This window comes from Nansenia antarctica, assembly GCF_963989245.1.
Source record: "Nansenia antarctica genome assembly, chromosome: 1".
Taxonomy (NCBI): domain Eukaryota; kingdom Metazoa; phylum Chordata; class Actinopteri; order Argentiniformes; family Microstomatidae; genus Nansenia; species Nansenia antarctica.
The window spans coordinates 57,462,252-57,487,110 of NC_137674.1; the positions used below are offsets into that span (position 1 = coordinate 57,462,252).

Genomic DNA, 24,859 nt, shown 5'->3' on the forward strand with positions numbered 1-24,859 from the left:
CATTTCGTTCAGACTCACACTGTGTTTGACCCTATCATGTTGGCATGAAAGTTTATTCATTTCAGGAGGTGTAAGGTTGCATAAATATGCTTATCCTCAGGATTATTAGCTCAAATTCACATCTCTCGTCGTCACATTGTTGTCCTTTTCCAAGGACACCCAGCAGTGAAATGCAATGGCGGTAACTCTCTGGCAAAAGCCAAACACAAATCTCAAATGACATCCAATTCCCCCATGGTGTGCACTTCTTCTGACCAGAGCCTCACAAGGCCACATACTGTAGGTCTGTGGTCAGAGAGTGCACTATTAAGGGAATAGAGTGTCATTTGAGAAATATATGCCATTTAGCTGACGCTTTTATCCAAACCGACTTACATGGCAGTGAGTGCATACATTTTTCAGTACATACGGTCCCAGCGGGAATGGAACCCACAACCTAAGCATTGTTAGCGCCATGCTCAACCAACTCATCCACAGAAGACCTCTCCTTCTGATCTGAGCCTCATAAGGCCACATACTGTAGGGCTGTGGCCAGAGGGAGTGCACTATTAAGGGAACAGAGTGTCATTTGAGACCCAGCCATCCTCACATGCTCTGCCTTTCGCCTTGTTAACACAGAGCACACGTTAGTCTAGACTGCCATCCTCGTCCTCTATTAGCGGGAGTGAATGAGAGACACGCTAATTAAGGAGAGGAGACAGAGTTGCAAAGGTGACACGAAACAAAAAGGTTTGATAATAGAGACATATAATGGAGCAGTCACACGGATCAAAGGCAATCTGATATGGACGCCTGTACCACAAAGGTCGTTATTTGTGTCATTATCAGCATCATTAGCGTGAATTCTTTAGATGAGCTAAGCCTCAGACCATACTCCGCTGAACCTATTTACTATTAACCCCGGTCCCCAGGCTATTGTGCACCAAGGTTATACGCCTGGAATAACAATGACTCTTGCCTGGCCTTAATGGCAGTTAACTTTATTCAATCTTAGCTAATCACATGACTGGAAAATGACTGTGAACCAGAAACGCATGGTGTGCAAGCACTGGGGGGAGTTTCTGTGGGAGATGATTGATGGGTGGTCAAGCCAATTGCTATGCATTGGGAGTTTTTCCGATCTTTGTATTGGGTAAGAAAGGCCAAGTCGGACGTGTTGGTCCACCAGACCTTCCCTCCATCTAGGCCATAAGGTTAAATGAGCATTTGAACATGGCATACCTGAATAGTGTTTCAACATTCAATCATCCCTCCATTGGCAGACCATTGGAGCACACAGATGTCATACCAAGTGGGTGTCTATGAGGCATGTGTGAGATGGAGTCAGGCTGTCTCAGGCAGCAGGGTGTTTGGCATGGCCTGGCTCAGCAGATGGGCTGGGTATGTCAAGACAGCAGGACTAGGCTGTTTATGCTAAGCTAATGATGGCAGAAGGCTAAACGATGACTAGAGTACAAGGATAAATCCTAATTATCACTGTAGGAGGCTCACATAAGACAATGGAATGTTTGTTCAGGGTTTTTTGGGACCAGTAAGTATTGTTTATACGCATAATTCATGTATAATGTCTGTGGTTTGTCTCTATGAGAGGAACAAAGATACTTGAGCTGGTCTGCCAGCACAAAACTGGATTAATGTTATTGTCTCCAGACTTCCTGTTATTCTGCATTCTGCTTTGGTTTTAGACTCGTCGTTCCAGAATCTCTATCGTATTACTGTCATCAGACGGCCCTCTGTAATTTGAGTCAGCACATCCTTTTGAACATGACCCTCAATGTGAGGAACAGTGTCAGTTTCACCAAAAGGAGTAGGATTAGATAATATGACTTGGTCAGTTTATGTCTCAAAATATGTTAGGCCCAATCCACCTTCTGTTCTTCTTTTCTCTTTACTTTCACCGAGAGTAGGCTAGACTGTAAGTATGGACATTAACCTAACACCAGAGGCCTATGACACATCATGTTCTCACATGGTCATTCAGTCTTTGACCACCCCATGTTTTTTGCATGATTGCATAACTCATGCCTGTAAGACTTACAAATAAGGACAACGCCTTTGTTAACGATAACTAAATCCAGGTGTCACATGTCCCTTGGGCCACAGAGAAACTCCAGCCCTTCCCTTCAGCTCTCCTTTAGATAGTGTGTTGTTGAGTTTCTCTGGCGTTACGTAACCCTCGGCCCAACAGGAATGTCCCCCAATAAACCAGATTGGTTCTGTTCAGAATTATTAACATTGTCATCTGGGCTGGAATCTGGAATCCTGTTTGGGTCTGTTTTTGTTATTAGGCCAAGGGGGGTGCGGGGGGGGGGTGAAGGAATGAGGCTATGGAAATGGCTACAGGGGGTACACATGTCTCCCGGAAGCCCCCACAGAGGAACACTAGCCTGGAGCTCCTACAACCAATAGCCCCCCTATAAATTATTAACTCATGGTCCCTAATGTAATTATCATGACTTCCCCATAGGGCCACTCACTATGGGGCCCCCAGGGGCTCTGGCTGGCAGCCAAGAGGGAACTCAACACGCCGCGTCTCCTTCCCGTAAAGCCAGGCACAGGTGTAGTGTGACTAGCAGGCAGGCCTCAGAGAGCTGGCTATTACTGAGGAGGATTGGTCCCCCACCCTGGATCCAGGTGTGTGTGTGTGTGTGTGTGTGTGTGGTGTGTGTGTGTGTGGTGTGTGTGTGTGCGTGCGCGTGTGCGTTTTGCGTGTGTGTCTGTTTGTGTGCGTGCGTGCATGTGTGATGGCTGGATAATGTTGCTGATCCCTTCACAGGAACAGACATAAATGAAGGAGCTGTCAGCACATTTGATTGGTGGGTAGTGTAGAGAGAGGAGCAGGAGGAGGCAGCAGGCTGGATAGACACAGAATTATTAGCCACCTCCATGAATGAATGAATGGTCTTTATTGTCATTAATACAGTACAGGTACCATACAACGAAATTTAGGAGGGGGGGCTCCCCTGCTGCTTGGAAAAATAAATAAAAAATACAAAAAACAAGAGGGGAAAAGAGCTGGTTTACATAAATAAAGGCTATATACACTATCCACTATACTATACTACTATACTATACAAATAAAACACTGTGCTGTACTCTATGCTATGCTATAAATATCCTAACATTTCCTATCTCTGAACCTTATGTACACAAGGGTTGTCATATTGCACATAGTGTTATTACCATTACTCAGGTTTTAGTCATTACCAGTTGCCCTTCCAGACAGTGATAAGCCATTGATCAGACATCCTCATCATCCCTTTCATTGGATTCATCACATGTTGGTCATAGGGAACTAAAGCTTTGTAAGTTAAATAGAGAAATAATTACTGTATAGTACCAAGTTCAGGATCCATGTGTTCTATTGTTATAGCCATCCTTGAAACAACTGCAGATTGGCACCTAGAACAAGACAAGGTCCAACCGCCCATCCAATTAACGCCTCTGTATGAGTCACAGGGATGTGGGGGGGAGAAAGGGACAGAATACCTCTAGAACGCTGGAAAGGAGGAAGTGATCTAATTAATAGAGGGGGAAAGACCAAATATGGTATTTTCTAAATCGTTTCCAATATTAGAATCATGTTTCATTCTATGACTAGGAACCTCCTCTCCTGTTATCTGCAGACTTGCAACCTCACCCTCAAAATGGAGGGATTCAGTCACTGAAACATCCTGTTGTCCACAACTTGAGTTCACTCAGTACACACAGGCAGCTAATTTCTTTCTGTGGTTCTATCTCTCCCTCTGTGTGTGTGTGTGTGTGTGTGTGTGTGTGTGTGTGTGTGTGTGTGTGTGTGTGTGTGTGTGTGTGTGTGTGTGTGTGTGTGTGTGTGTGTGTGTGTGTGTGTGTGTGTGTGTGTGTGTGTGTGTGTGTGTGTGTGTGTGTGTGTGTGTGTGTGTGTGTGTGTGTGTGTGTGTGTGTGTGTGTGTGTGTGTGTGTGTGTGTGTGTGTGTGTGTGTGTGTGTGTGTGTGTGTGTGTGTGTGTGTGTGTGTGTGTGTGTGTGTGTGTGTGTGTGTGTGTGTGTGTGTGTGTGTGTGTGTGTGTGTGTGTGTGTGTGTGTGTGTGTGTGTGTGTGTGTGTGTGTGTGTGTGTGTGTGTGTGTGTGTGTGTGTGTGTGTGTGTGTGTGTGTGTGTGTGTGTGTGTGTGTGTGTGTGTGTGTGTGTGTGTGTGTGTGTGTGTGTGTGTGTGTGTGTGTGTGTGTGTGTGTGTGTGTGTGTGTGTGTGTGTGTGTGTGTGTGTGTGTGTGTGTGTGTGTGTGTGTGTGTGTGTGTGTGTGTGTGTGTGTGTGTGTGTGTGTGTGTGTGTGTGTGTGTGTGTGTGTGTGTGTGTGTGTGTGTGTGTGTGTGTGTGTGTGTGTGTGTGTGTGTGTGTGTGTGTGTGTGTGTGTGTGTGTGTGTGTGTGTGTGTGTGTGTGTGTGTGTGTGTGTGTGTGTGTGTGTGTGTGTGTGGCGGCCGGAGGTGGCAGACATGTCCAGAGGTTGCTCGGTGTCTAAGTCTATGGAGTGTGTGACAGGGAGGTTGCAGGCTGCCAATGCCCTAAGTACCCTCGGTGTAATTCTCCTCCTGTTCTCTCTTCCAGTCAGCATGTTGTCTGTTGATCCATGCTGGCAGTGAGCCTCCCCCCCAAAACTCTCTCATCGCTTCCACAAGCATCTGCTCAGGATTCCATGTCACCATATGAAAGTGTTTATTCATATTCAAGTGTCACGTCAAGGTGTTGTGTGAAGTTGTCCTATGGTTTTGGCTTGTAGCGGTAACGTCTCGAAACCGAAGAATCCGTGTCTGGATTTTGGAAGTTTTATTTAGCTCATGCAACGCTGTAGAAGCTTCATATCCTTTTTTTTTCTTTCTTTTTTTTGTGTCCCTGTGATCTAACACTCTTAAGCTAATGCTAACTCCCCCGCACAGCCTGTTCAATCAGAGATGGAGGATGAAGTTGAGATTTTATGTCCGCCCATGTATCCCCGATACAGCACCTCTTCAGGACTTTAACACTTTTGTCTTGAAAGAGCTATAATTCAACATCGTTTCAGCTGTATTGCTAGTGTCAGGAGTGACGGTGACACAGCGATATTATCAGGAATGGCCCTAATTGTTGCCTTTGAATTGTCTGGTTTTGTGACAGGTTAAGTGGAAAGCCGTCTCCCATGTCAAACACTCAAATTGCTCATCTCCTTCCTTTTCTTTCAAAGCCTGACAGATTAAAAACGTATTCTTCACCAATGTCCAATTTCCTCCCCTTTCAGGATCAGGATCGTTTCTATTAAATACCCTGTATTTTGTTCTGTTCTAAGACCTAAGACGGTCCCCTTTAGAGACTACTTCCTATCGCTCCAATGGAAATCAGACCTGGTGAAGACAAGATGCATAGTCTTGAGCAGACAGAGAACATTCTGGCATTCCTTGAGCAATTGAAAATGAATACACTCACTCATCTCCCAGACGTCTACAACAGGTGCCTTTGGATACACAGTACAAAAAAAAAACGTTCGGATCAAAGGTTGATTCGACCAGCGTTTTGGAATGTTTCGTGGACGTTGTCAGGTGGTCGCGTCGAAAACGCCGTTCTTTTCCATCCCACCCTGCCTCCCAGGGACGATTCATGGAAAAAAAACGATGGGGAGAAACTGTGCCTTCAACTGCCGGGAGGTAAGTCCTTTGTGGCCGATACTTTATGATATCAGCTGACAGTTATACAAGATGATTTAGAGGACAGCGGGAGGTTTTCGGTCAAAAGCTGTCAGCCCCTCTCTTCGCTTCCGCCGAGGATTGTGTTTCTTTTTCGATGACATGGCGCTCTGAATGAGATGTCAAGGATTTAGATGTCAGTGGCGCATGGCAGCCTGAATTACGGTGGCTCTTCTGCCAGCCATGCCAACCACTGCAGAAGTGGTTTATGGGCTATCTAAGGACTATGTGTTAGAGGACGGGGATTCTGGTATGGGAGATGTCTCACATCGGAGGCATCGAGAGGGTTAGATGGTACGTAGATGGTTAGATGGTAGCTGGGTGTGAAAATGAACCTACAGAAGCTCTGAAAACATTTTGTGCCATGAAGGAATTTTGTTGTTACCGTCTTGGTGGTTGTTTGGGAGCGGAAGATGTTTGAATGGAATTCCTTTTAGGGGATCCTCCATATGGACACCATTGTCATGTGACTTCTGCTTGGCCGCAGCACAAGCCTTTGTTATGTATCACCACCAGTCTCTGGACCGCTGCCACAGGAAGCCACACAGCGGGGTTTACCCTTGGACCAGCATCTCAGAGGACATTGCACTTGTTTCACAGACTCTTCCCTCATAGTCCATTGTTGCATGCAAATGAGGAATCAGCACATACTGTATGTGAAAGGGAGGGACCTGGGGAAATGGGGACCTATCACCTCACGTTAGAGTTTATATCCTGCCCTTTAGGGAACGGCTCGACGTGTGCCCTCCCCTCCCTATCCTCACCTCTCCCTCCGTCTCTCGCTGCTCTGGGGTTAATGAAACGCTTTAATTGAAGATGAGATGAGGGATCGTTAAGCCCATGCAAGCTCCATTTCAACCCCTGTCACACACACACACACACACACACTCACTCACTCACTCTCACACACACACACACACACGCACACACACACCACGCATAAATACACACGCACAGTTCCACTCTGTGGTCAGTGATGCGTTGCATGACAGCTGACCAATAAAGCCCTGACCTTTTCATCCTGGTCTCATGGGTAATTCTCTGCTGTCAGGGCTCTAACTGATTTACGACGAGAGAGAGAGAAAGAGAGAAAGAAAGAAAGAATGAATGAATGAAAGAAAGAAAGAAAAAAGAAAGAAAGTAAGCAGGAAAAGCGAGAGCTGAGTAACTGATATTGACACGACTGGTGTCCCACCTTTACCACATACTCACTCTCTCTCTCTCTCTCTCTCTCTCTCTCTCTCTCTCTCTCTCTCTCCTCCCCCCTTTCTGATCCCATCTCCCCCCCCCCCACCCTGTCTATACACTGCAGTAATCTCATTCAGACAGACATTTTGTGTGCTGACTCCACTCTGTCCAGTCGGCTGTGAGAACATAACATCTGATCTGAATAATATGTCCTTAGTTAGCTGCAGCTTAGCAGGACATAAGCTAACACAATTACAGACGCCATCACCATCCCATGATGGAAGCGTCTTAGAAAGCCACAGGGCTGCAGTATCGTACTGGCACGACTAAGCTCAGGAACTTGAGAGAAGGAAACTGCAGACTCAGAATGAAGGGACATAGTTCTCCTATCCAAGTATGAAGGACTGCTGGTATTGGGGGTGACTCAAACAGGCTGTGTGATCAGCAGAAAGGCTTTAAAGCTGGGTGTGTAGAGTGTGTAACGTGTGCCGTGTGCAAGTGTGCGCGCGTGTGTGTGCCGTTATGCGGGCTTAAGAATCATTATCCTTTGATGTTTGATCGTCCTTATTCCCTGTTTGAACCACTAAGAGCTCTTCAGTGTTGATTGTTTCAGTGAAATCCAAACAAGGCAGACAACCCAGCAGCAGAGAGATGATTAAAAGGACAGAGATAGCTGGCAGGTATCACATTCCCTTCGATTTCAGAACAATAGGATGTCGTAGGTCACACAAGGAGACAATGTCACGGAAGTATTCATTGGAAAGGAGATTTTTGTTTACAGTGATGGAATGGAAACCTATGAGGTGGAAAGGAGCATGATTCATTGAATACACACACACACACACTCACACACACACATTTGCTGGAAGTTCGAATACTACATGGCTAATCCTTTGCTACTACTAATCCCTTGCTTCCACATAACAGCCCCTGCCCCCCCGCCCCAGCCACAATGAAACATTCGAGCTGAAACATTGACCAACACATGTCTGGTAATGATAAACAAAGAACCTTCATCAAATGAAACATTGATCTGTTTCTTACCCCGCAGTTGTTTTTCCGATCGGTTCTGTTTACACTCTTATGGCTGCAACCTCAACCATAAGCCTGATCAATTGCAGTGATTTTAGTGGCAATGATTTGCTTCCATCCGACCGTTGTTTTATAGCCCTGTACTGATTATCAAGTACCCTGAGGATGTTAGCAGGGATTGTATTGGCAGGTGTGGAGCCCTTATCCAATTGGAGGGATCCTGTGCAAACGAGCTACAAATGGCACTTGTGATGGTGCATATCGACTTATTGGACTAACTGTACATTCATCGACAACCAGTGGAGACGCTATTGGAAGCCTAATCTCTCTACTGATTGGGATGAGTTTTGTAGAGCTCGGTGCCTTTGCAGCTGTGTGCCACTGACGTGGCTAGGTAGGTAGGCTACTTTACTATAGTTTATTAGGTAACTGCAGGAGTAATAATCCCCCGACCAGTACAATGTAAAACACCACGAGCACTTGGAAAAATGCAATAAACATCCAATCTATTATTCAAATTGCTTAAAGCTGCAATATCCAACATTTGTTTTGTGGTGTGTGTGTGTGTGTGTGTGTGTGGGGGGGGGGGGGGGTGGGGAGGGGGCTTTCTGTAACATCTCGCCCTGTTCTTTAGTTTATGTTTGTCTTTGTTTCATGTTGTTCATTTATAGTTCCTGTTTATTTTTGTGTTACTCACCTTGGGGGTATTCCATCAACGTAAATAAGCCTGGATTTTCCTTTAGTGACGTTCATTGAATACCCCCCTGTTCTCTCGTTTCAGACACTTCATGACCTGCCCTTGTGTGTTTGCCGCCTGTTTGATTGTCTACCCCGCCCTAATTGGTTTCACCTGTCCCTCATCATCCTCCTCTGTGTATTTATTGTGCGTGTTCCCTTGTCTCTGTGCCAGTTTGTCTTTGTCCCTTGTGCCAAACGTACCGGCATTCTCTCCTCCTTAACTGAATTCACCGTTTTTTTTTTTTTTAATCTCTATTGGTTTTCTTGACCTTGTCTTTTGTCTATTCCCTACTGGATTATCGGCTTACTCTTTGACTTCCAACCTCAGGTGTACCGAAAGTAAAGATTTATTCTTTTTGATTTAGGTTTTTGGTCTCGGTTTGGAGTCGTGCATTTGAGTCTGTTGTCTGTGTACTCCTGCCATTACAACATTCAAGCTTTCTAAAAGCTTTCTAATGGTTGTAATGACTATGTATAATCAGGAGCGATCAGGGAATGAGAAGAATATTTCAGGACTTTGAAAGGAATATTTCATTTACCAATGCTGTTTTGGTCCTGAAAAACACTTTCTAAAAATGTATGCAGAAACACAGCTAATTATTAGGGAGGATGTTGTTGTTAAGAACTTTAAACAAAATGTCGCCACAGTGGCCAGAGGTGGCAGATTTCCAACAGATTTATGCCAACTGCTTTAATAATCCTCTGTCAGTATATCTCAAAGTGCCAGAACCCCTAACACTGATCATCTCTAAAACTAGAACGACGGATTCCTTCAAAAGTCCATCTGTTAGTGGTGCCTGAATATAAGGGGTTGATTTATTGTGTGTGTGTGTTGTGTGTGTGTGTGTGTGTGTGTGTGTGTGTGTGTGTGTGTGAGGGCCTTTTGCGGGAAATGGAGCTGGCTTAGAGAGAAACTCAGGACTCATGCTCTTAATGGGATCAATGTTTCACTGTGCTCCACTGTGAGTTATGGTGTGGCTAATCTTTAAAACATGCTCTGCAAGTGCAGCATGACCCTCAGAAATAGACGACAGCAATACTGGGGGATGGAGTCATCTTAGAATTAGTGTAGAGGAGTGTGTGAAATGTACATACACCAACTCACAACCTGGGCTGTAGTCACAAACACACACAGACACACACAAACACATGCACACACACACACACACACACACACACACATACAAACACATGCACACACACGCACACACATACAAACACATGCACACACACACACACACACATAGGTCCAAGTCATCTTGTGCAGGCAGGGACACACACACACACACACATTTTAATCATTTATTTATGTCCACATAGAAACAAGTATACAGGGACACAAATACTGAAGGCACAGATGGGATGCATTCACAAACAGACATGGACAATGTCTTTCACATACAACAGGACAAGACTCACGGGTACAAGTAACACCGTCTCCGCCATATATGGCGGCTGCCAATAATCGCAGAGACAGAGCAATACTTGCTGAGCCTTTTTGCTTCTCCCTTGGACATTCCCAGTAGACGTAGTCCTCTGACAACCAATCTGTGCACATGTCCAAGACTGCCAAATATAAAGACTAATAGCGTACACCTATAGCCTAGCTCTCAGATGGTATCTACAAGCTGCTGGTATTTCATGACCTTAGTCATGAAGGCTTCCTCTAGGCTTATATCAAAGGTGCATGCTACCTCTAATACAGACACCTCTCTGGACTCTTCATTAACAACAACAACATCTGGTGTGTTAGCAGACAACTGTGAAAAGTGACATTGGTCATTACAGAAATTGAACATAGATGCATTAATAATAATAATAATTAATTAGATTTATATAGCGCTTTTCCAAGGCTCAAAGACGCTGACAATATGGGAAAAACGGAAAACACAGAAACAACAAGCAACAGATAACATGAGCACATAGAACACAGAGTTAACGAACGGGGAAGGGGAGGTTGTATGCATGTCCATGGGGGGAGGGGGGTGGCAGGGTTAGGGGAGATGGTTAGGGGTAGGGGAGGTTGTATGCATGTCCAGGGGGGGCAGGGGTGGCAGGGATGGGGGAGATGGCTAGGGGTAGGGGAGGCTGTAGGCATGGGAGAACAGGTAGGTTTTGAGGTGGGATTTAAAAGTGAGGAGTGAGGGTGAGTCTCTGAGTGGTTGAGGGAGAGAGTTCCAGAGGCGGGGTGCGGCTCGTGAAAAGGCACGGTGACCGAAGCCTTTGAGTTTTGAGGGTGGGACAGTGAGGGGAACAATGGATGAGGATCGGAGGGTACGGGTAGGGCGGTGGGGGAGAAGGAGGTCAGTCAGGTAAGGGGGGGCAAGGCTATGGAGGGCTTTGTATGTGAGGATGAGGACTTTGAATTGTATACGTTCTTTAATGGGGAGCCAGTGGAGAGAGTGGAGGACAGGAGTGATGTGGTCACGGGAGCGGGTGTTTGAGAGGAGGCGTGCAGCAGAGTTTTGGACCATCTGGAGTCTATGGAGGGAGCGGGAGGTGATGCCGGTGAGTAGGGAGTTGCAGTAGTCGAGGCGGGAGGAGATGAAGGCGTGGATGAGGGATTCAGCAGCGGGGGGGGAGAGGCAGTGTCTGATTTTTGCAATGTTTCGGAGGTGGAAGTAGGATGTCTTGACAATGGAACTGACGTGGGGATCGAATGAGAGGGTGGGGTCCAGAATGAAGCCGAGGTTGCGAGCCAGGGGGGAGGGGGTGATGGTAGTGTCGTCAATGGTGAGTGTGATGGGTCCGGTTTTATTGAGGGTGGATTTGGTGCCGATGAGGATGACTTCGGTCTTTTCACTGTTCAGTTTGAGGAAGTTGTGTGTGAGCCAGGTTTTTATTGCGGAGATGCAGGTTTCGATGTGAGTGAGGGGTGGGTTCTGGGTGGAGGTTGTGGTGATGTAAATCTGTGTGTCATTGGCGTAGCAGTGGAAGTCCAGGTTGAATTGGTGGATGATGTGACCGAGGGGGAGTGTGTAGCAGAGGAAGAGCAGGGGGCCGAGGACTGAACCTTGTGGGACCCCCTGTGTGACAGAGGAGGAGGAGGAGGTGTGACCGGAGAGGGAGATGAACTGGTGTCTGTTGGTGAGGTAGGAGGTGAGCCAGTCCAGGGCGGTGCCCTCAACACCCAGTTGGCGCAGCCTTTGAAGGAGGATGGAGTGGGACACTGTGTCGAAGGCTGCGCTCAGGTCTAGTAGAACTAGGATGTTGAGGGCACCTGAGTCTGCAGAGGTGAGGAGATCGTTGATTACTTTGACCAGGGCTGTTTCAGTGCTGTGATGTGGGCGGAAGCCAGATTGAAGGGGTTCATACAGTTTGTTGGATTGGAGGTGGGAGTGAAGTTGGGCAGCGACAACGCGCTCTAGGGTTTTGGAAAGGAATGGTAGGTTGGAGATGGGGCGGTAGTTGGAGAGATTGGCTGGGTCAAGAGTGGGCTTTTTGAGAATGGGGGTGACAGCGGCAAGTTTGTAGCTTGAGGGAACGTGGCCTTGAGATAGTGACTGATTGAAGAGGGCAGTGAGGTGGGGGATGAGGGCAGGGAGGCAGGCCTTGGTCAGGGTGGTAGGGAGGGGGTCGAGGGAGCAGGTGGTTGTTTTGGAGGCGGTGATGATAGTAGTGATGAGGGAGGAGTCAACAGGGAGCATTGACACAAGCATGTGTATACATTTTCACTGTAACTGGGAAGTGGAGTGATATGTCCTTTACTATAAGGCTCACAATTCTGTCATGACGTGCTATATACATTCCTTTGTAAACATAACAGCCATTCAAGATGTGTGATAGTGTTTCTGTAACCTGTTCTGTGGTGTGGTGCAAGCAATGAGGAACCTGAGTGGAAGGAAACCAAATAGAGAGGTTGAGTCTGGTAGGAAGGACTTGTAATCACACACACACACACACACACACACACACACACACACACACACACACACACACACACTCACACACACACACACACACACACACACACACACACACTCACACACACACACACTCACACACACACACACACACACACTCACACACAGTGTAATATGGGTCCACATAATCTTGGGGAGGCAGAATGAGCACATGCCCCCTAGTATGATTTCCCATAATTCCCTTCCAAGCACCCCAGGCTGTGTTTGTCCCACCATCTTGCCGGTCTGCTAGTTAACAAGGCTAGTCAGCAGCAGGGCTGGGATTGTACCTTTACACAACTCTCTCTCTCTCTCTCTCTCTCTCTCTCTCTCTCTCTCTCTCTCTCTCTCTCTCTCTCTCTCTCTCTCTCTCTCTCTCTCTCTCTCTCTCTCTGTGTTAGTAGATAAATCCATGCACTCATGAATAACGCCAAAGTTGGTGTAATGAACTAACTTTAAAGCGCTCCTTTTCCAGGTGAATGTGTAGTGGTTCTTTGGGCTTTTGAGGTGACTCATTTGATGCCCTTGACATAGCCACTTAGCTTGAGCAGCTATATAAATGGTTAATGAGGGGGAATTAAAGGGACATGAATCATTGGTTACGGATTGCAGATGGATGTGATGAATTAAGTATTCATGGCCACAGGATTGAAAAGAAGGGCGACCCACAGACTCCCTCTGTGCCGAGAAGTAGGCCACAGGAGAGAATACGCTACGCGGCTGTACACAGCTAACATTACACACCACAGTGCTAGCATTCAACATGCGCCGTGCGCCAATGATTTATTCAAGGTGCTGTCTGTCAGATTTACCGTAATCGATCATTTCAACCACTGAAATATCATCTTGGATTTCTGCAGAATAGGCTACACCTGCCATACTGGAGCATGTCTGTTTTTTTACCTTTTCATAACCCCAAGCCTGTTTTTGCTGAAATAGCTACTTCCTACTAGCTACTATTTCCATGCAAGACGTTTTTCATAATTCTCCTTCGTCTCCTCTATGGTGAGCAATAGGCAGTAAAGTGAATCAGTAACTTAGATATGTATCACAGATTGGGAGATGGGCGATGGTCATAGTCGGGTGGATTTACAGTAAAGCGGGAAAGGCTGGTGGAGGGAGAAATCTCTGGACGGGCTCATTATAATGCTATCACATACAATTTAAATAGTAAGTTCATCAACATCAACTGCCATGCATGTTCATGAATGCTTATGTCAGCAGTCATTGGGCCGGTTTCACAGACAAGGCCTAACACTAGAACAACCACGCCTATTTTACCTACTATTAAAGCCGCCTCGGGGGTCAAATGACCATAGTCTTTAGAATTGGAAGCTGCTACTTACACACAAAGACCACTAGTTGGCGCGTCTTGTAAATTAGCCTGCCTCCTACACAGAAAAACTGCAAAATAGCTTTATACTAGCTTATCCTGATGTGATTTTGAAATTGTAAGGATACTGGGTGGTAGAACGCACAAAATCATGAAAGGAGGGTCCTGAAATTTGATCGAGTACAAAGATATATTTTTCTTTTTACTCACATGGTCAAATGACCCCACCCATGACTGGGTCTAGTGCTAATAAGCCTAATCCTAGACTAAAAAGCATCTTCAATGGAGATTTGACATTGAAAGTGTGATTTAATCCAGGACTAGGCTTAAGCCTTGTCTGTGAAACCGGACCATTGTGTGTTAACAGACAGGGCCAGGTAGTGTTATGCAGCATTAATGACAGGAGGTCTAGAGGAGGTCTCTGTGACCAACACGGTGTAACAGAGAAAGTGCATGGCTGCCTGGTGACAGGTAAGGAAGGGTATGTGACAGCCAGGCTAGGGGAAGCAAGGGAAGGGAATCCCAGCAGGCAGCATCAGATCGCTGAAAGGTCCACTTCCCCCCTACTGGAATGGTAAATGACTGAGAACCGTTCCCACGCTGTAGCTGCCAGCACACATGGCACAAAAACACGCACGCACACACACACACGCACGCACGCACACACAGACACCGCACGCACGCACGCACGCACGCACGCACGCATGCACACGCACACACACACACACACACACACACACACACACACACACAGACAGACACTCATTGATGTGCACACACACTCTATTTCACTGGCACAGTGATGACACTCTCATACCTCTCTCACAAACACATAAACACTCCTCTCTCACTCTCTCTCTCACTCTCTCTCTCACACACGTACACAACACACACACATTGTTGTGCACACACATTGTTGTGCACACACACTCTATTTCACTGGCACAGTGATACTCTCACTCTCTCTCTCTCACACACACACACACACACACACACACACACACACACACACACACAGAGGCCTGAAGGGCACACACATACACACACACACACACACACACACACACACACACAGACGCACACACACACACACAGCTCTCCCAATTGGCTCTAAATCTCCCATTGCCGCGGCAACAGGGCCTTCAGGCATGCCTCCAACTGCTCCCATAATGCACCAGCACTAATTAAATCTCACTCTTAAGTCAGGGCTAGACCCCATCCTCCACTCTCTTCTCCTCCCCTCCCCTTTCATCTCCTCTCTTTCCGTCTCTCCTCTCTTCTCATCTCTCCTCTCCTCTCCTCTCGTCTCCTCCACCAGACCAGGCTATACCGCACCGCAGGTACGACTCTACATCAGCTCCAGCTCCAGCTGATGTCCTCGTTGAAAGTCTAATACATGTTTGATGTTCCCTAAAGCAGCTTTGATTGCCTCTATCCCTCTCTATCCCCCTCCCGGAGTAACGCAGTTGGCCAGGGTTGTGGAGACGAGGCTGTCTCGTCGGGTTACCGCTACGAGTGGCATGAAAACATCAAAAGTATCCGAAGCCTCTGCATTCAAACGCAGATCTAATGAAATATGCATTTGATTCACCGCCGCCCCTCCCACATCAAACTCTCTCATCTGCAGACAGCCGCTCCTCACGAGGGCACTTTGCCGTAGTATGTTTTAGCAAATTGAAAGTGACTTTTTTTTTTTATTCCTTGATTGATGGTGCCGCTGCCATTTTGAATATGTAAGTGCGGCCCTGATTGATTGCCATTTAAATCAGCACTTTTCAACCTATCGATCTGAACGCTGGTCCAAGAAGAGCTCTCTCTCTCTCTCTCTCTCTCTCTTTCTCTCTGTTTGTCTTTTCAGCCCAGGGCAATGGTTGTTTACATCGGCTTGTCTGCAGGAAGGATGACTGCAGTTGTACCCCTTTGATAGCAGACGATTCATGCGCTCAATCTGACTTGTTTACAGTGAGAGTACATTTACATTTACATTTTTGGCATTTAGCAGACGCCTTATTCCAAAGCGACTTACACTCAATAGAGTAGAAGACATATCATGTTCATTATAAAACCTTATGCACTTGCACATGTGTTTATTTTTGACTGAGGATGTTTATATTGATTTGAGATGTTTGCTGTACTGTATAAATATTTGATAGGAAGGGGAAAGTATACCCTTTAAACCTTTTCCTCCCAGCCAAAGCAAGATGAATTGAGGAACAAACTTGATATCTCAGAAACAATCACCTGCCATTGGCCACTAAGATTGGCTGCCATATCACTTTACTGTACATATCCATTTGTACAAATGTATGTCAAGTAGTATGTAGCCAACTATGTTGTGGACATGGCACTGGGTCCTGACAACAGACATTTATTTTGTTTACTTGAAGAATTACTTACATGAAGAATGCGAGGGAACCATAGAACCATGCAACATGTAGAGTCCATTGTAGCAGAATGATGGAGCCAGTGATGTGCTATAAGAAAACTGTTCCCCTCAGAATCAGAATCAGAATTGCTTTTATTACATCAATGTACAGGTACACAGAGTAAAATTCTTGGGTTCAGGTTCATTCGACATTGGCAGTGCAGCAGATCAATAATAAAATAAGCAGGATATAAAAACAACAATCAACAATAGCAGCGATAGCGTCAATAGTAGCAATAGCAGCAGAATGGAAATAAGCAATATACAGCAATAATATAATAAAGTAATATCATCAGAATGCAAATCAACAATAATGGAATAAGTAATAAGCAGCAGAGTGCATGTCAACATATCAACATTATTAATGTAATCAACATTACGGGAATTCAAGTAATAGTCAGGTTGTGCAGCTCAAGAAGGTAGTGTTCAAGTAATCAGGTAGTCATAATATATTATTAATGCAGTTCAAGTAATCAGGTAGTCATAATATATATTATTAATTGATTGATTGATTGATTAATTCTCTTTTCTCTTTCTCTCCTACACCTGTAGGAGCTGTAGGCATGAGATGGTTTTACGATCATCCATCTCTCAGACTTTTCTACAGTAGACCTATAGTTTGTGTTGGAGGAATTAAAGACAAAAAGTTCAACATCCGTTCCAAGAACCAACTTCTCTTCTGCAGAACGTATTTGCATTTGACTAAAACTCAGAGGCTTTGAATGTGAGTCAGACAGACGGGTTGCCAGAGGCGACGAATCTCTAACAAGGAAAATATATTGCCTCTGAAAAGTTTAGCGTTATAATAATGGGGCGCCTCTAAGCTGTGCCAACGTGATTGGAGGGTGTGGGGGACGTGTAGGGGACATTTATCAGTGTGACACAGGACACAATGCTCTTTGTATGATTGGATAAATTAGTGGGAGCTCATTTGCTTCCTCTGCAATCCTTTACAGGGCTTTTTTTGTTGTGTTAATTAAGCTTGAGGAACCACTTTGTATGCTGCTCTGATATTGGACAGAAGAGAAAGAAAAGATAATTGTTATTCATTTCTTGTCCCTTTGACGCAGAACGTTCTCTGCCTTTTAGATTGGTTGCATTGAATATGATTGTGTGTGTGTGTGTGTGTTTGCGCATGCATGCGTGGATCCATATTACACTGTGTGTGTGTGCGTGTGCATATGTGTTTGCATATGTTTTATAGAATGTTCCATAGAATGTGAGGTTATCTGAGCCACTCACCAGATCACTGCTTGATGGAACCCTCGATGGGGTCGTACTTGACTCAAGACTGTGTTAGCCCAAGGAGCAAAAGCCTAAGCATTAGCTCTGACCAGAGTCAACCATACAGGATGACAAACATTCATGACTGGGCCATTAATAATGATGATAATGAAGTGTTCCCCTGCGGATGTCATGCTACAGAAATAATAATAATTAGAAATAAATACATACATAAAACAAAATAAATAATAATAATAATAATAACTATAAGCGCAAGCGGCAATGGGGCGTGTTCCTACAGATATGCCCCCATAACCATAAATGGGGTGAGATTGACAGACACAGGGTAGATCTACAGACAGGTTGTAGATTGACAGATAGGGGGTAGACCTATAGACACTCACCTAATTTGGGCCAAGTTGAATTCATGATATACTAAGCTATGATTATGAAGTACCCTAGGACCACGGGCCTGTATGGTACCAGTCACCTAAGTATTGCCTGATATACATAGGCTACTATGCTATGATGATAATATACACTAAGCGTAAATACAAAAATGCATTGTGGATTAACCTTCCCCAGTTAATGACCATGTTGTATAGTTTATGTCAAGCATTTCACTACTTAATAATGTGCTTACACTATATTCTGCAAACGTAGCTACATTAGCATTAGCCTTAGCTTTTAGCCAAAATGGTCACATTTCAAAGGCCTTTTTTTTAATATATGGAAATGCTTCAACATGGTAACACATTGTAGTGCCCTCTATCAGCCTGTCGACTGCCATAAATATTGATGTAGCAGGGCAAATTCTCAGAGCATTTGAAAATCCTGGGCCAATATTTGTTCTTTTCTTATCATTTTCTCCGATATCTTTAAATGGATCTCTTATCCCTGAACACCCTATAGAGAGACGTGCACCACTCATGTTCATATGCAATTCTGGACCAATCAGACTTACAGTTGATTTTAAGTTAATTTGTATATAAGTTTGGCCAAATTTGCACCTGCAGAAAAATCCATCATGACAGACCTTATAGGTTATTGAGGAAAATATGTTCCCCATGAGGAAAGACACATATGTGACAGGGCATGGTTAAAAAGTCCGCAACTAGGGCAAAATCATTTTTCTGTTTTTTCCAGATTATGAAAGGGTAGATTGTAAGCTTTAAAATGATGTGTCATACATTGAAATCTGAAACAAGTTGAAGAAGTCATGGATATTTGAATGTTGATACCCCCTGAACCACCGTACTGAGATAAGTCTTCAGAGACATTTCAGAGACATTTTACACAGAGTTAATGGGTGGGAACAATAGCTGGTTAACTCCACCCTAATCACTCCCTCAAGACAACCACACCCTCAAGACAACCACTCCCCCATTACACTACCTGTCATTACCTACCTGTCATCTGTCAGTGGGGTTGTCAGCTAACCCGCAGGAAGCAAAATTGCAGGGCTGACACGTTTAAATAGCTAAATAATAATAATAATAATAATTCAAGATTCATGATTCATCATCATTTTATTGCCATGTGTGCCAAAAGTGTATTACGTCCCATTACAAGTACAAGAGAGTAAACTTCATGGCAATGGAAAAAATTAGGCAAGATACAACATTTACATTTAGATGTTTGGCATTTAGCAGACACCTTATTCCAAAGCGACTTACAATCAATACATTTGAATACTAAGCATGAGAATCATCAGTCCACCATTCGTAGCAGGAAGAGTAATCTAGCTCAGGCCCGGGGCCATTGATAGAAGGAAAAACCTTCTCCTATCACCTTCTTCTAAAACCTAGTTTTTTTTGTTTTTTTTTACACTGGAGAAACAGAGAAACAGTACAAGGGGGGCAATAGAAGTTCTTAGGGACACAGTAGAGGGGAAAGCGGGTGTCTTTACGAGACGTAGTGGTGAGGGGCAGAAGATGTCTCAGGAGGAGCAGTTAAGGTGTAACCTGAAGAGATGGGTCTTCAGTCTACGACGGAAGATGGGTAGTGACTGTGCCGTTCTGACAGCCGTGGGGAGATACAATTGTAGATACAACTTTGTGCAATACAATAATAGAATGGTAAAAAATGATAATGTTGTGTCCGTGTGTATGCATTTATCATTATAGTCCATAAAGCATCTAGTGGGACTTGGTGTAGTTCCTTCCCATCCGGGCATCAAAGCTGTAATAAAAAAAGAAGACAGTACATTTAAAATGATTGCCCACTGTTACCAACACACCACTTTTACAAAATACTACTATGTTCATAAAATAGAATTGCTAATACAATGACAATGACAAATACCTGAAGTGCTGGTGACTCATCAAGGTGTCATCTCTCAGAACCTCTCACCTCGTCATTCTGTAACAAAGATGTCAGGTCAGAGGTGTGGACACACTGCTAGTGTAGGTTTTCCATAGACTCTCAGTGTACTATTGTTGTACTGTACGGAGTAGGCTAGTGAAATCATTTCAATCCACAGTATTATTCTACAGCAAATTTACATATCAATGAATTAATCCTTATTTTTGATATACGGATTACATTAGCGACAACATTAGCGTTCATTACAAAAGCATTGACTTTTTCTATAATCTAGTACATCTCTAACAAAGCTAGCTAGCTAGCTAACAAGCTAACACTTGTTTGGCTAGCTGGTACACACAAACACACTAAAATGGTGCATGAAACATATTACACTATGTTGCATGTTTAGTAGGTCTCCAACAAATGTATTTATTCATTATGTTTTATCTTTGACAACTATTTCTTCCTCCCACCATCTCATTAGTTTTGGAGAGGGGTGGCATAATTGTGGTGAGCAGTTTCAGTGGTCTGATAAAAACGGGGCTATATACCTTACTCACAAAACATCAAATAACTGTTTGGCTATCCTAAGTAAACAATACAAAATCCTAGTAAACAACACATGTAACTCACTAAAACGTACCCAAGAACACAGCAGAAGGTCTGTGTAGACGACTGTCCCAAGAATAGTGAACTGATGTGGAGATCAATGTCTGAAATTCCGTTGTCATCTGTCATCGTCAGATTCGGAGTTCGGAGTTCCCGTTATGTATAGTCCAGTATGAAGGAGTTCATTAATTGCCCACTGTCGATATTTCTGCCTGCTTTTGAAAATTCTGTTGATAGCGTTAGCGAGAGGTTCAGCTCCATCTTGTAAATTTGTCAACAGGTCCAGACGCACACACGTGGCTCCTTTCATAGAGCTGGGGTGGGCGTGGCTACACACACTGCCACACTAAAACGAATGGCACTCACACCAATCATCATGAAGTGCTTAGAGAAACTAGTCCGGGCCCACATACTCACACGCCTCCCGCCCAACCTGGATCCATACCAGTTCGCCTACAGAGCCCACAGGTCCACAGAGGACGCCATCGCGACGACTCTCCACGCCACTCTATCCCACCTGGAGAGGGGAAACAGCTACGCGAGACTGCTCTTTGTGGACTTCAGCTCTGCCTTCAACACCATCCTTCCAGACAGGCTGGTGACCAAACTACTAGACCTGGGACTATCACACTCTATATGTGCATGGATCAAGGACTTCCTGTCCGACCGCCCCCAGAGGGTGCGGGTGGGCTCCCACACCTCCACAGCCCTCAGACTCAGCACTGGGTCCCCCCAGGGCTGCGTGCTAAGCCCCATCCTCTACAACCTCTACACCTACGACTTCACCCCTGTCCACCCCAGCAACTCCATCGTAAAGTTTGCAGACGACACCACCGTGGTGGGCTGCATCTCGGGGGGGGGACGAGGCGGCGTACAGGGATGAGGTGGAGCAGCTGAGCAAGCTGTGCAAGGTTAACAACCTGCTGCTGAACAAGTCAAAGACCCAGGAAATCATCGTGGACTTCAGGAGGAAAAAATCTGAGATCCAGCCCCTGCTCATCGACGGAGAGAGCGTGGAGAGAGTCTCAACCCTCCGATTCCTGGGGGTGCACATACAGGATGACCTGTCCTGGAAGAACAACACAGTAGCCACCATCAAGAAGGCACAACAGCGGCTCTACTTCCTGAGAGTCCTCAGAAAGGAACACAACAAGCAGGAGATACTGGTGGCCTTCTACCGCGGCGCAGTGGAGAGCATCCTCACCTACGGCATCTGCAACTGGTTCTCCAGCTGCACAACCGCGGAGAGAAATGCGCTACAGAGAGTCGTGAGAACAGCCCAGAAGATCACCGGCGCCCCCCTCCCCTCTCTGGAAGAGCTGTACAACACACGCTGTCTCAGGAAGGCCTCCAAGATCTCCAGAGACCCAACCCACCCTGGGTACGAACACTTTGCCCGGCTGCCCTCGAAAAGGCGGTACAGGACCATGGCCGCAAGGACAAACAGACTGAAGCACAGCTTCTACCCCAGGGCCATCCAGGCCCTGAACACAGCAAAGACCTAGGTTCTGGGCCCTGGACAGTCTGGACGGATTGATGGCAGCTGCTGGATTGAAAAAATCAGGTGTAGTGCTGAGGCACAAATGTGTACATTTCAAGCCTGCAAACTGCGACACTTTAAATGAATGTGCAATAACACTATGTGCAATATGACAACCCTAGTCGTCTTACCTGTACAGTATAGTATATAGTGGATAGTGTACATAGCCTTTATTTATGTAAACCAGCTCCTTTCCCTTCCTGTTTTTTTTCTTTTTTTTTTCTCTCCTAGCACCAGGGGAGCCACCCCTCCCAAATTTCGTTGTTTGGTACCTGTACTATAGCAATGACAATAAAGACCATTCATTCATTCATTCATTCATTCATTCATTCATTCATTCATTCATAATACCCCCCACCCGACTTTGCTAACTAAATGTAGGTATTTAGTGAATGTAAAACTGTTGGATATGATATCGAGTGGGTTCTTCATCGCTTCGTTTGTCGTCCTATGCCAAAAAATGGAAAACACATTTTTTCACAACAAGACTTGTTTGGCTCGATTGTGAGGTTTCACAATTGCCGAGATGGGGACCTATTAATCAGACCCTGTCACATATGTACATTCATACATTTTCATCCAACAGAGTGGAAATGCCAGCATTCTGAAGTTAATTATTTAATTTTGGTTATTATAGCGCCACCTATGGTCTAATCATGGTCATTCTTTCTGCCATAGTTACTGATGCTCTCTAGTTGTGGCATGCACATTTATAGCATTTTGGTCAGGGACTTTTTGAGCTATTTGACCAAAGTGGGGAAAAGAATAAGAAGTATACCACCAATAACAATACTGTTCCTACTATGTAGTAGTAGTAGTAGGAACACTAATAATAATAATAATAATAATAATAATAATAATAATAATAAGGTGATACAGGTGACATCAGTAGAGGCAGCCTGGGCCGTGGAACCTGCAGGTCCCATGATGATGCTTTGCCACTCTTTGTTCTGTCAGCTTCAAATGGGATACGTCTCATTGATCACTTCGACTCAGTGATCAGCAACTCTGCACCAAATCTGTCTCTCAGCCATCTATAGGCCTTTCCTGTTTCCACATAATTGTGGTTCCTGCATCTGTTAGGGCAAACTGTACACACTTTGGAACGGATTGGTTGGTATTGTATTAAATAAGAACGGCTCTTGTGTTTCCGAGATCTCGGACCAGAGATACATTTAGTGTTCGTCAGCGATCCCTCGAAGTCGAAGAGGATCTCTTTAGTTGTTGATTGTTAGAGGGGGTCTACACAGAGGCTACAGTGTTAGAGGGGGTCTCGTGGCTACACACAACTGCTGTCTTCCCATTCTCAGGATAATCATCAGGGAGCTGACGGGCTAATTGGGTTGTTGCCTCTGTCTTCTCTACAGTCCCAAGCAGTTGGAGTCTCTTTTTTTTCCTGAGACTGTGTTATTGTTCTGTTACTGTCATCTCAGTCTCCCCCCCCCCCCCCACCCTGGGATACAATGACTCTCAGAGTCCCCCCACCCCCCGGACACGACTGCTGGTTGCACATCCTTGGTCAATGTGATCAGTCTTTAACCTTTGCACTACTGATGTTTCCAATACTACCTTTACACATACTGTATATTGCACATTGCACATGTCTCTTTAATATAGCCTCTTTTATACATATGCACATGTACACACTGTACATAGCTCATAACTGTATATACCTCTAAACCACCGTACATTCCTTACTGACTCTACCTATCACTATCATTGTCATGTTTTTTTATATCATGTTCTTACAGTATATCACTATTTTCACTGGTTAGATGCTTAACTGCATTTGGTTGTCTAGTACTTGTACTCTGCAATGACAATAAAGTTGAATCTAATCAGAGAGGACTACTGAGGATGCTGCCTTCCTGCTGGAGCTGAGCTGTTCTGCTGTAGGGAGAACGTGATGGTGTGATGGTGGCATTTGTCAGGGATTCTGGTTTAGGGTGTCGTGGAATAGTCTACCCTTGTGTTCATGTGTGAAGGTTTGGTTCGTGTTAGGGTGTTTAGATGTATTTAGATGTTTAGATGTATTGAGAAGATGTATTGAGTGAGGGGCTGTGTCCTGGTTGTGTGGAAAAACCTCAGAGGCTGTCTCTCAATGAGAGGTGGTGTCACGGGGGTGTAGGAGGCGGGGCCGTGTGGGGTTTATAGGTATTTTGTGTTTGTGTTCGGAGTGTGTGTCATTTACCTCATGTTGTGTGTTGGTGTCTGTAGGACGTCAAGCTGCGGGAGCTGCTGGACGTGGGAGTGCTGGTGGGGAAGATGGAGAACAGGATGTTGACGGTGGTGAGCGGCCCGGACATGGTCAACATCACCTACCTCAACTTCATGGCCTTTCAGGAGGAGACCGCAAAGGTACAGTAGCAACACAGGAATATGAGTGTTATCGCAGGTTTATTAATTAATAGGTAATAGATGTTGATTTGACCAGGCATGGTCACCATTACATACCTCAACTTCATGCAATTTCAGGAGGGGAATACAACATTTACTAGGATTATATTCGTGCAGGTACCATGACGATATCAGGCATCAGGGCTGTATTATTGTTTAAGTGTTCTATTATTTATAAACAAAACAGGTTAACGATTTGATACCATGAATACGAGTTTTATTACAGGGCCTATGAATAGTTAATAGATACTAACCGTTCTGAAGTGTATTATTGATAACTGTTTACAAAGGATAACGTCCATTCAGTATGAGACCAGTTAGGAGGACTTGTTAGACTTTCAATGAACTCATCGATCCTCTAGTGTATAATTATGAGGTCTGTATGAGGTCTGTAGGAGAGGTTTCATCTCGAATAGATCATTGCGGCTGTGTTTCTTCCCTCCGACGGACTCTCTCTCTCTCTGTGTGTGT

At 45.0% G+C, this 24,859-nt stretch overlaps 1 protein-coding gene across 1 annotated transcript in view; it reads left to right on the forward strand.

Moving 5' to 3' along the window:
* plcb1l (phospholipase C beta 1-like) overlaps window positions 1-24,859 on the forward strand; it is a gene marked incomplete at both ends in the record, with an annotated part of 147,655 nt that overhangs the window by 59,142 nt on the left and 63,654 nt on the right. Inside the window, one exon of the mRNA XM_080538783.1 lies at window positions 24,209-24,349. Within this exon, the coding sequence (XP_080394909.1) occupies window positions 24,209-24,349 (141 nt within the window). The remainder of the gene's footprint in view (window positions 1-24,208; window positions 24,350-24,859) is intronic.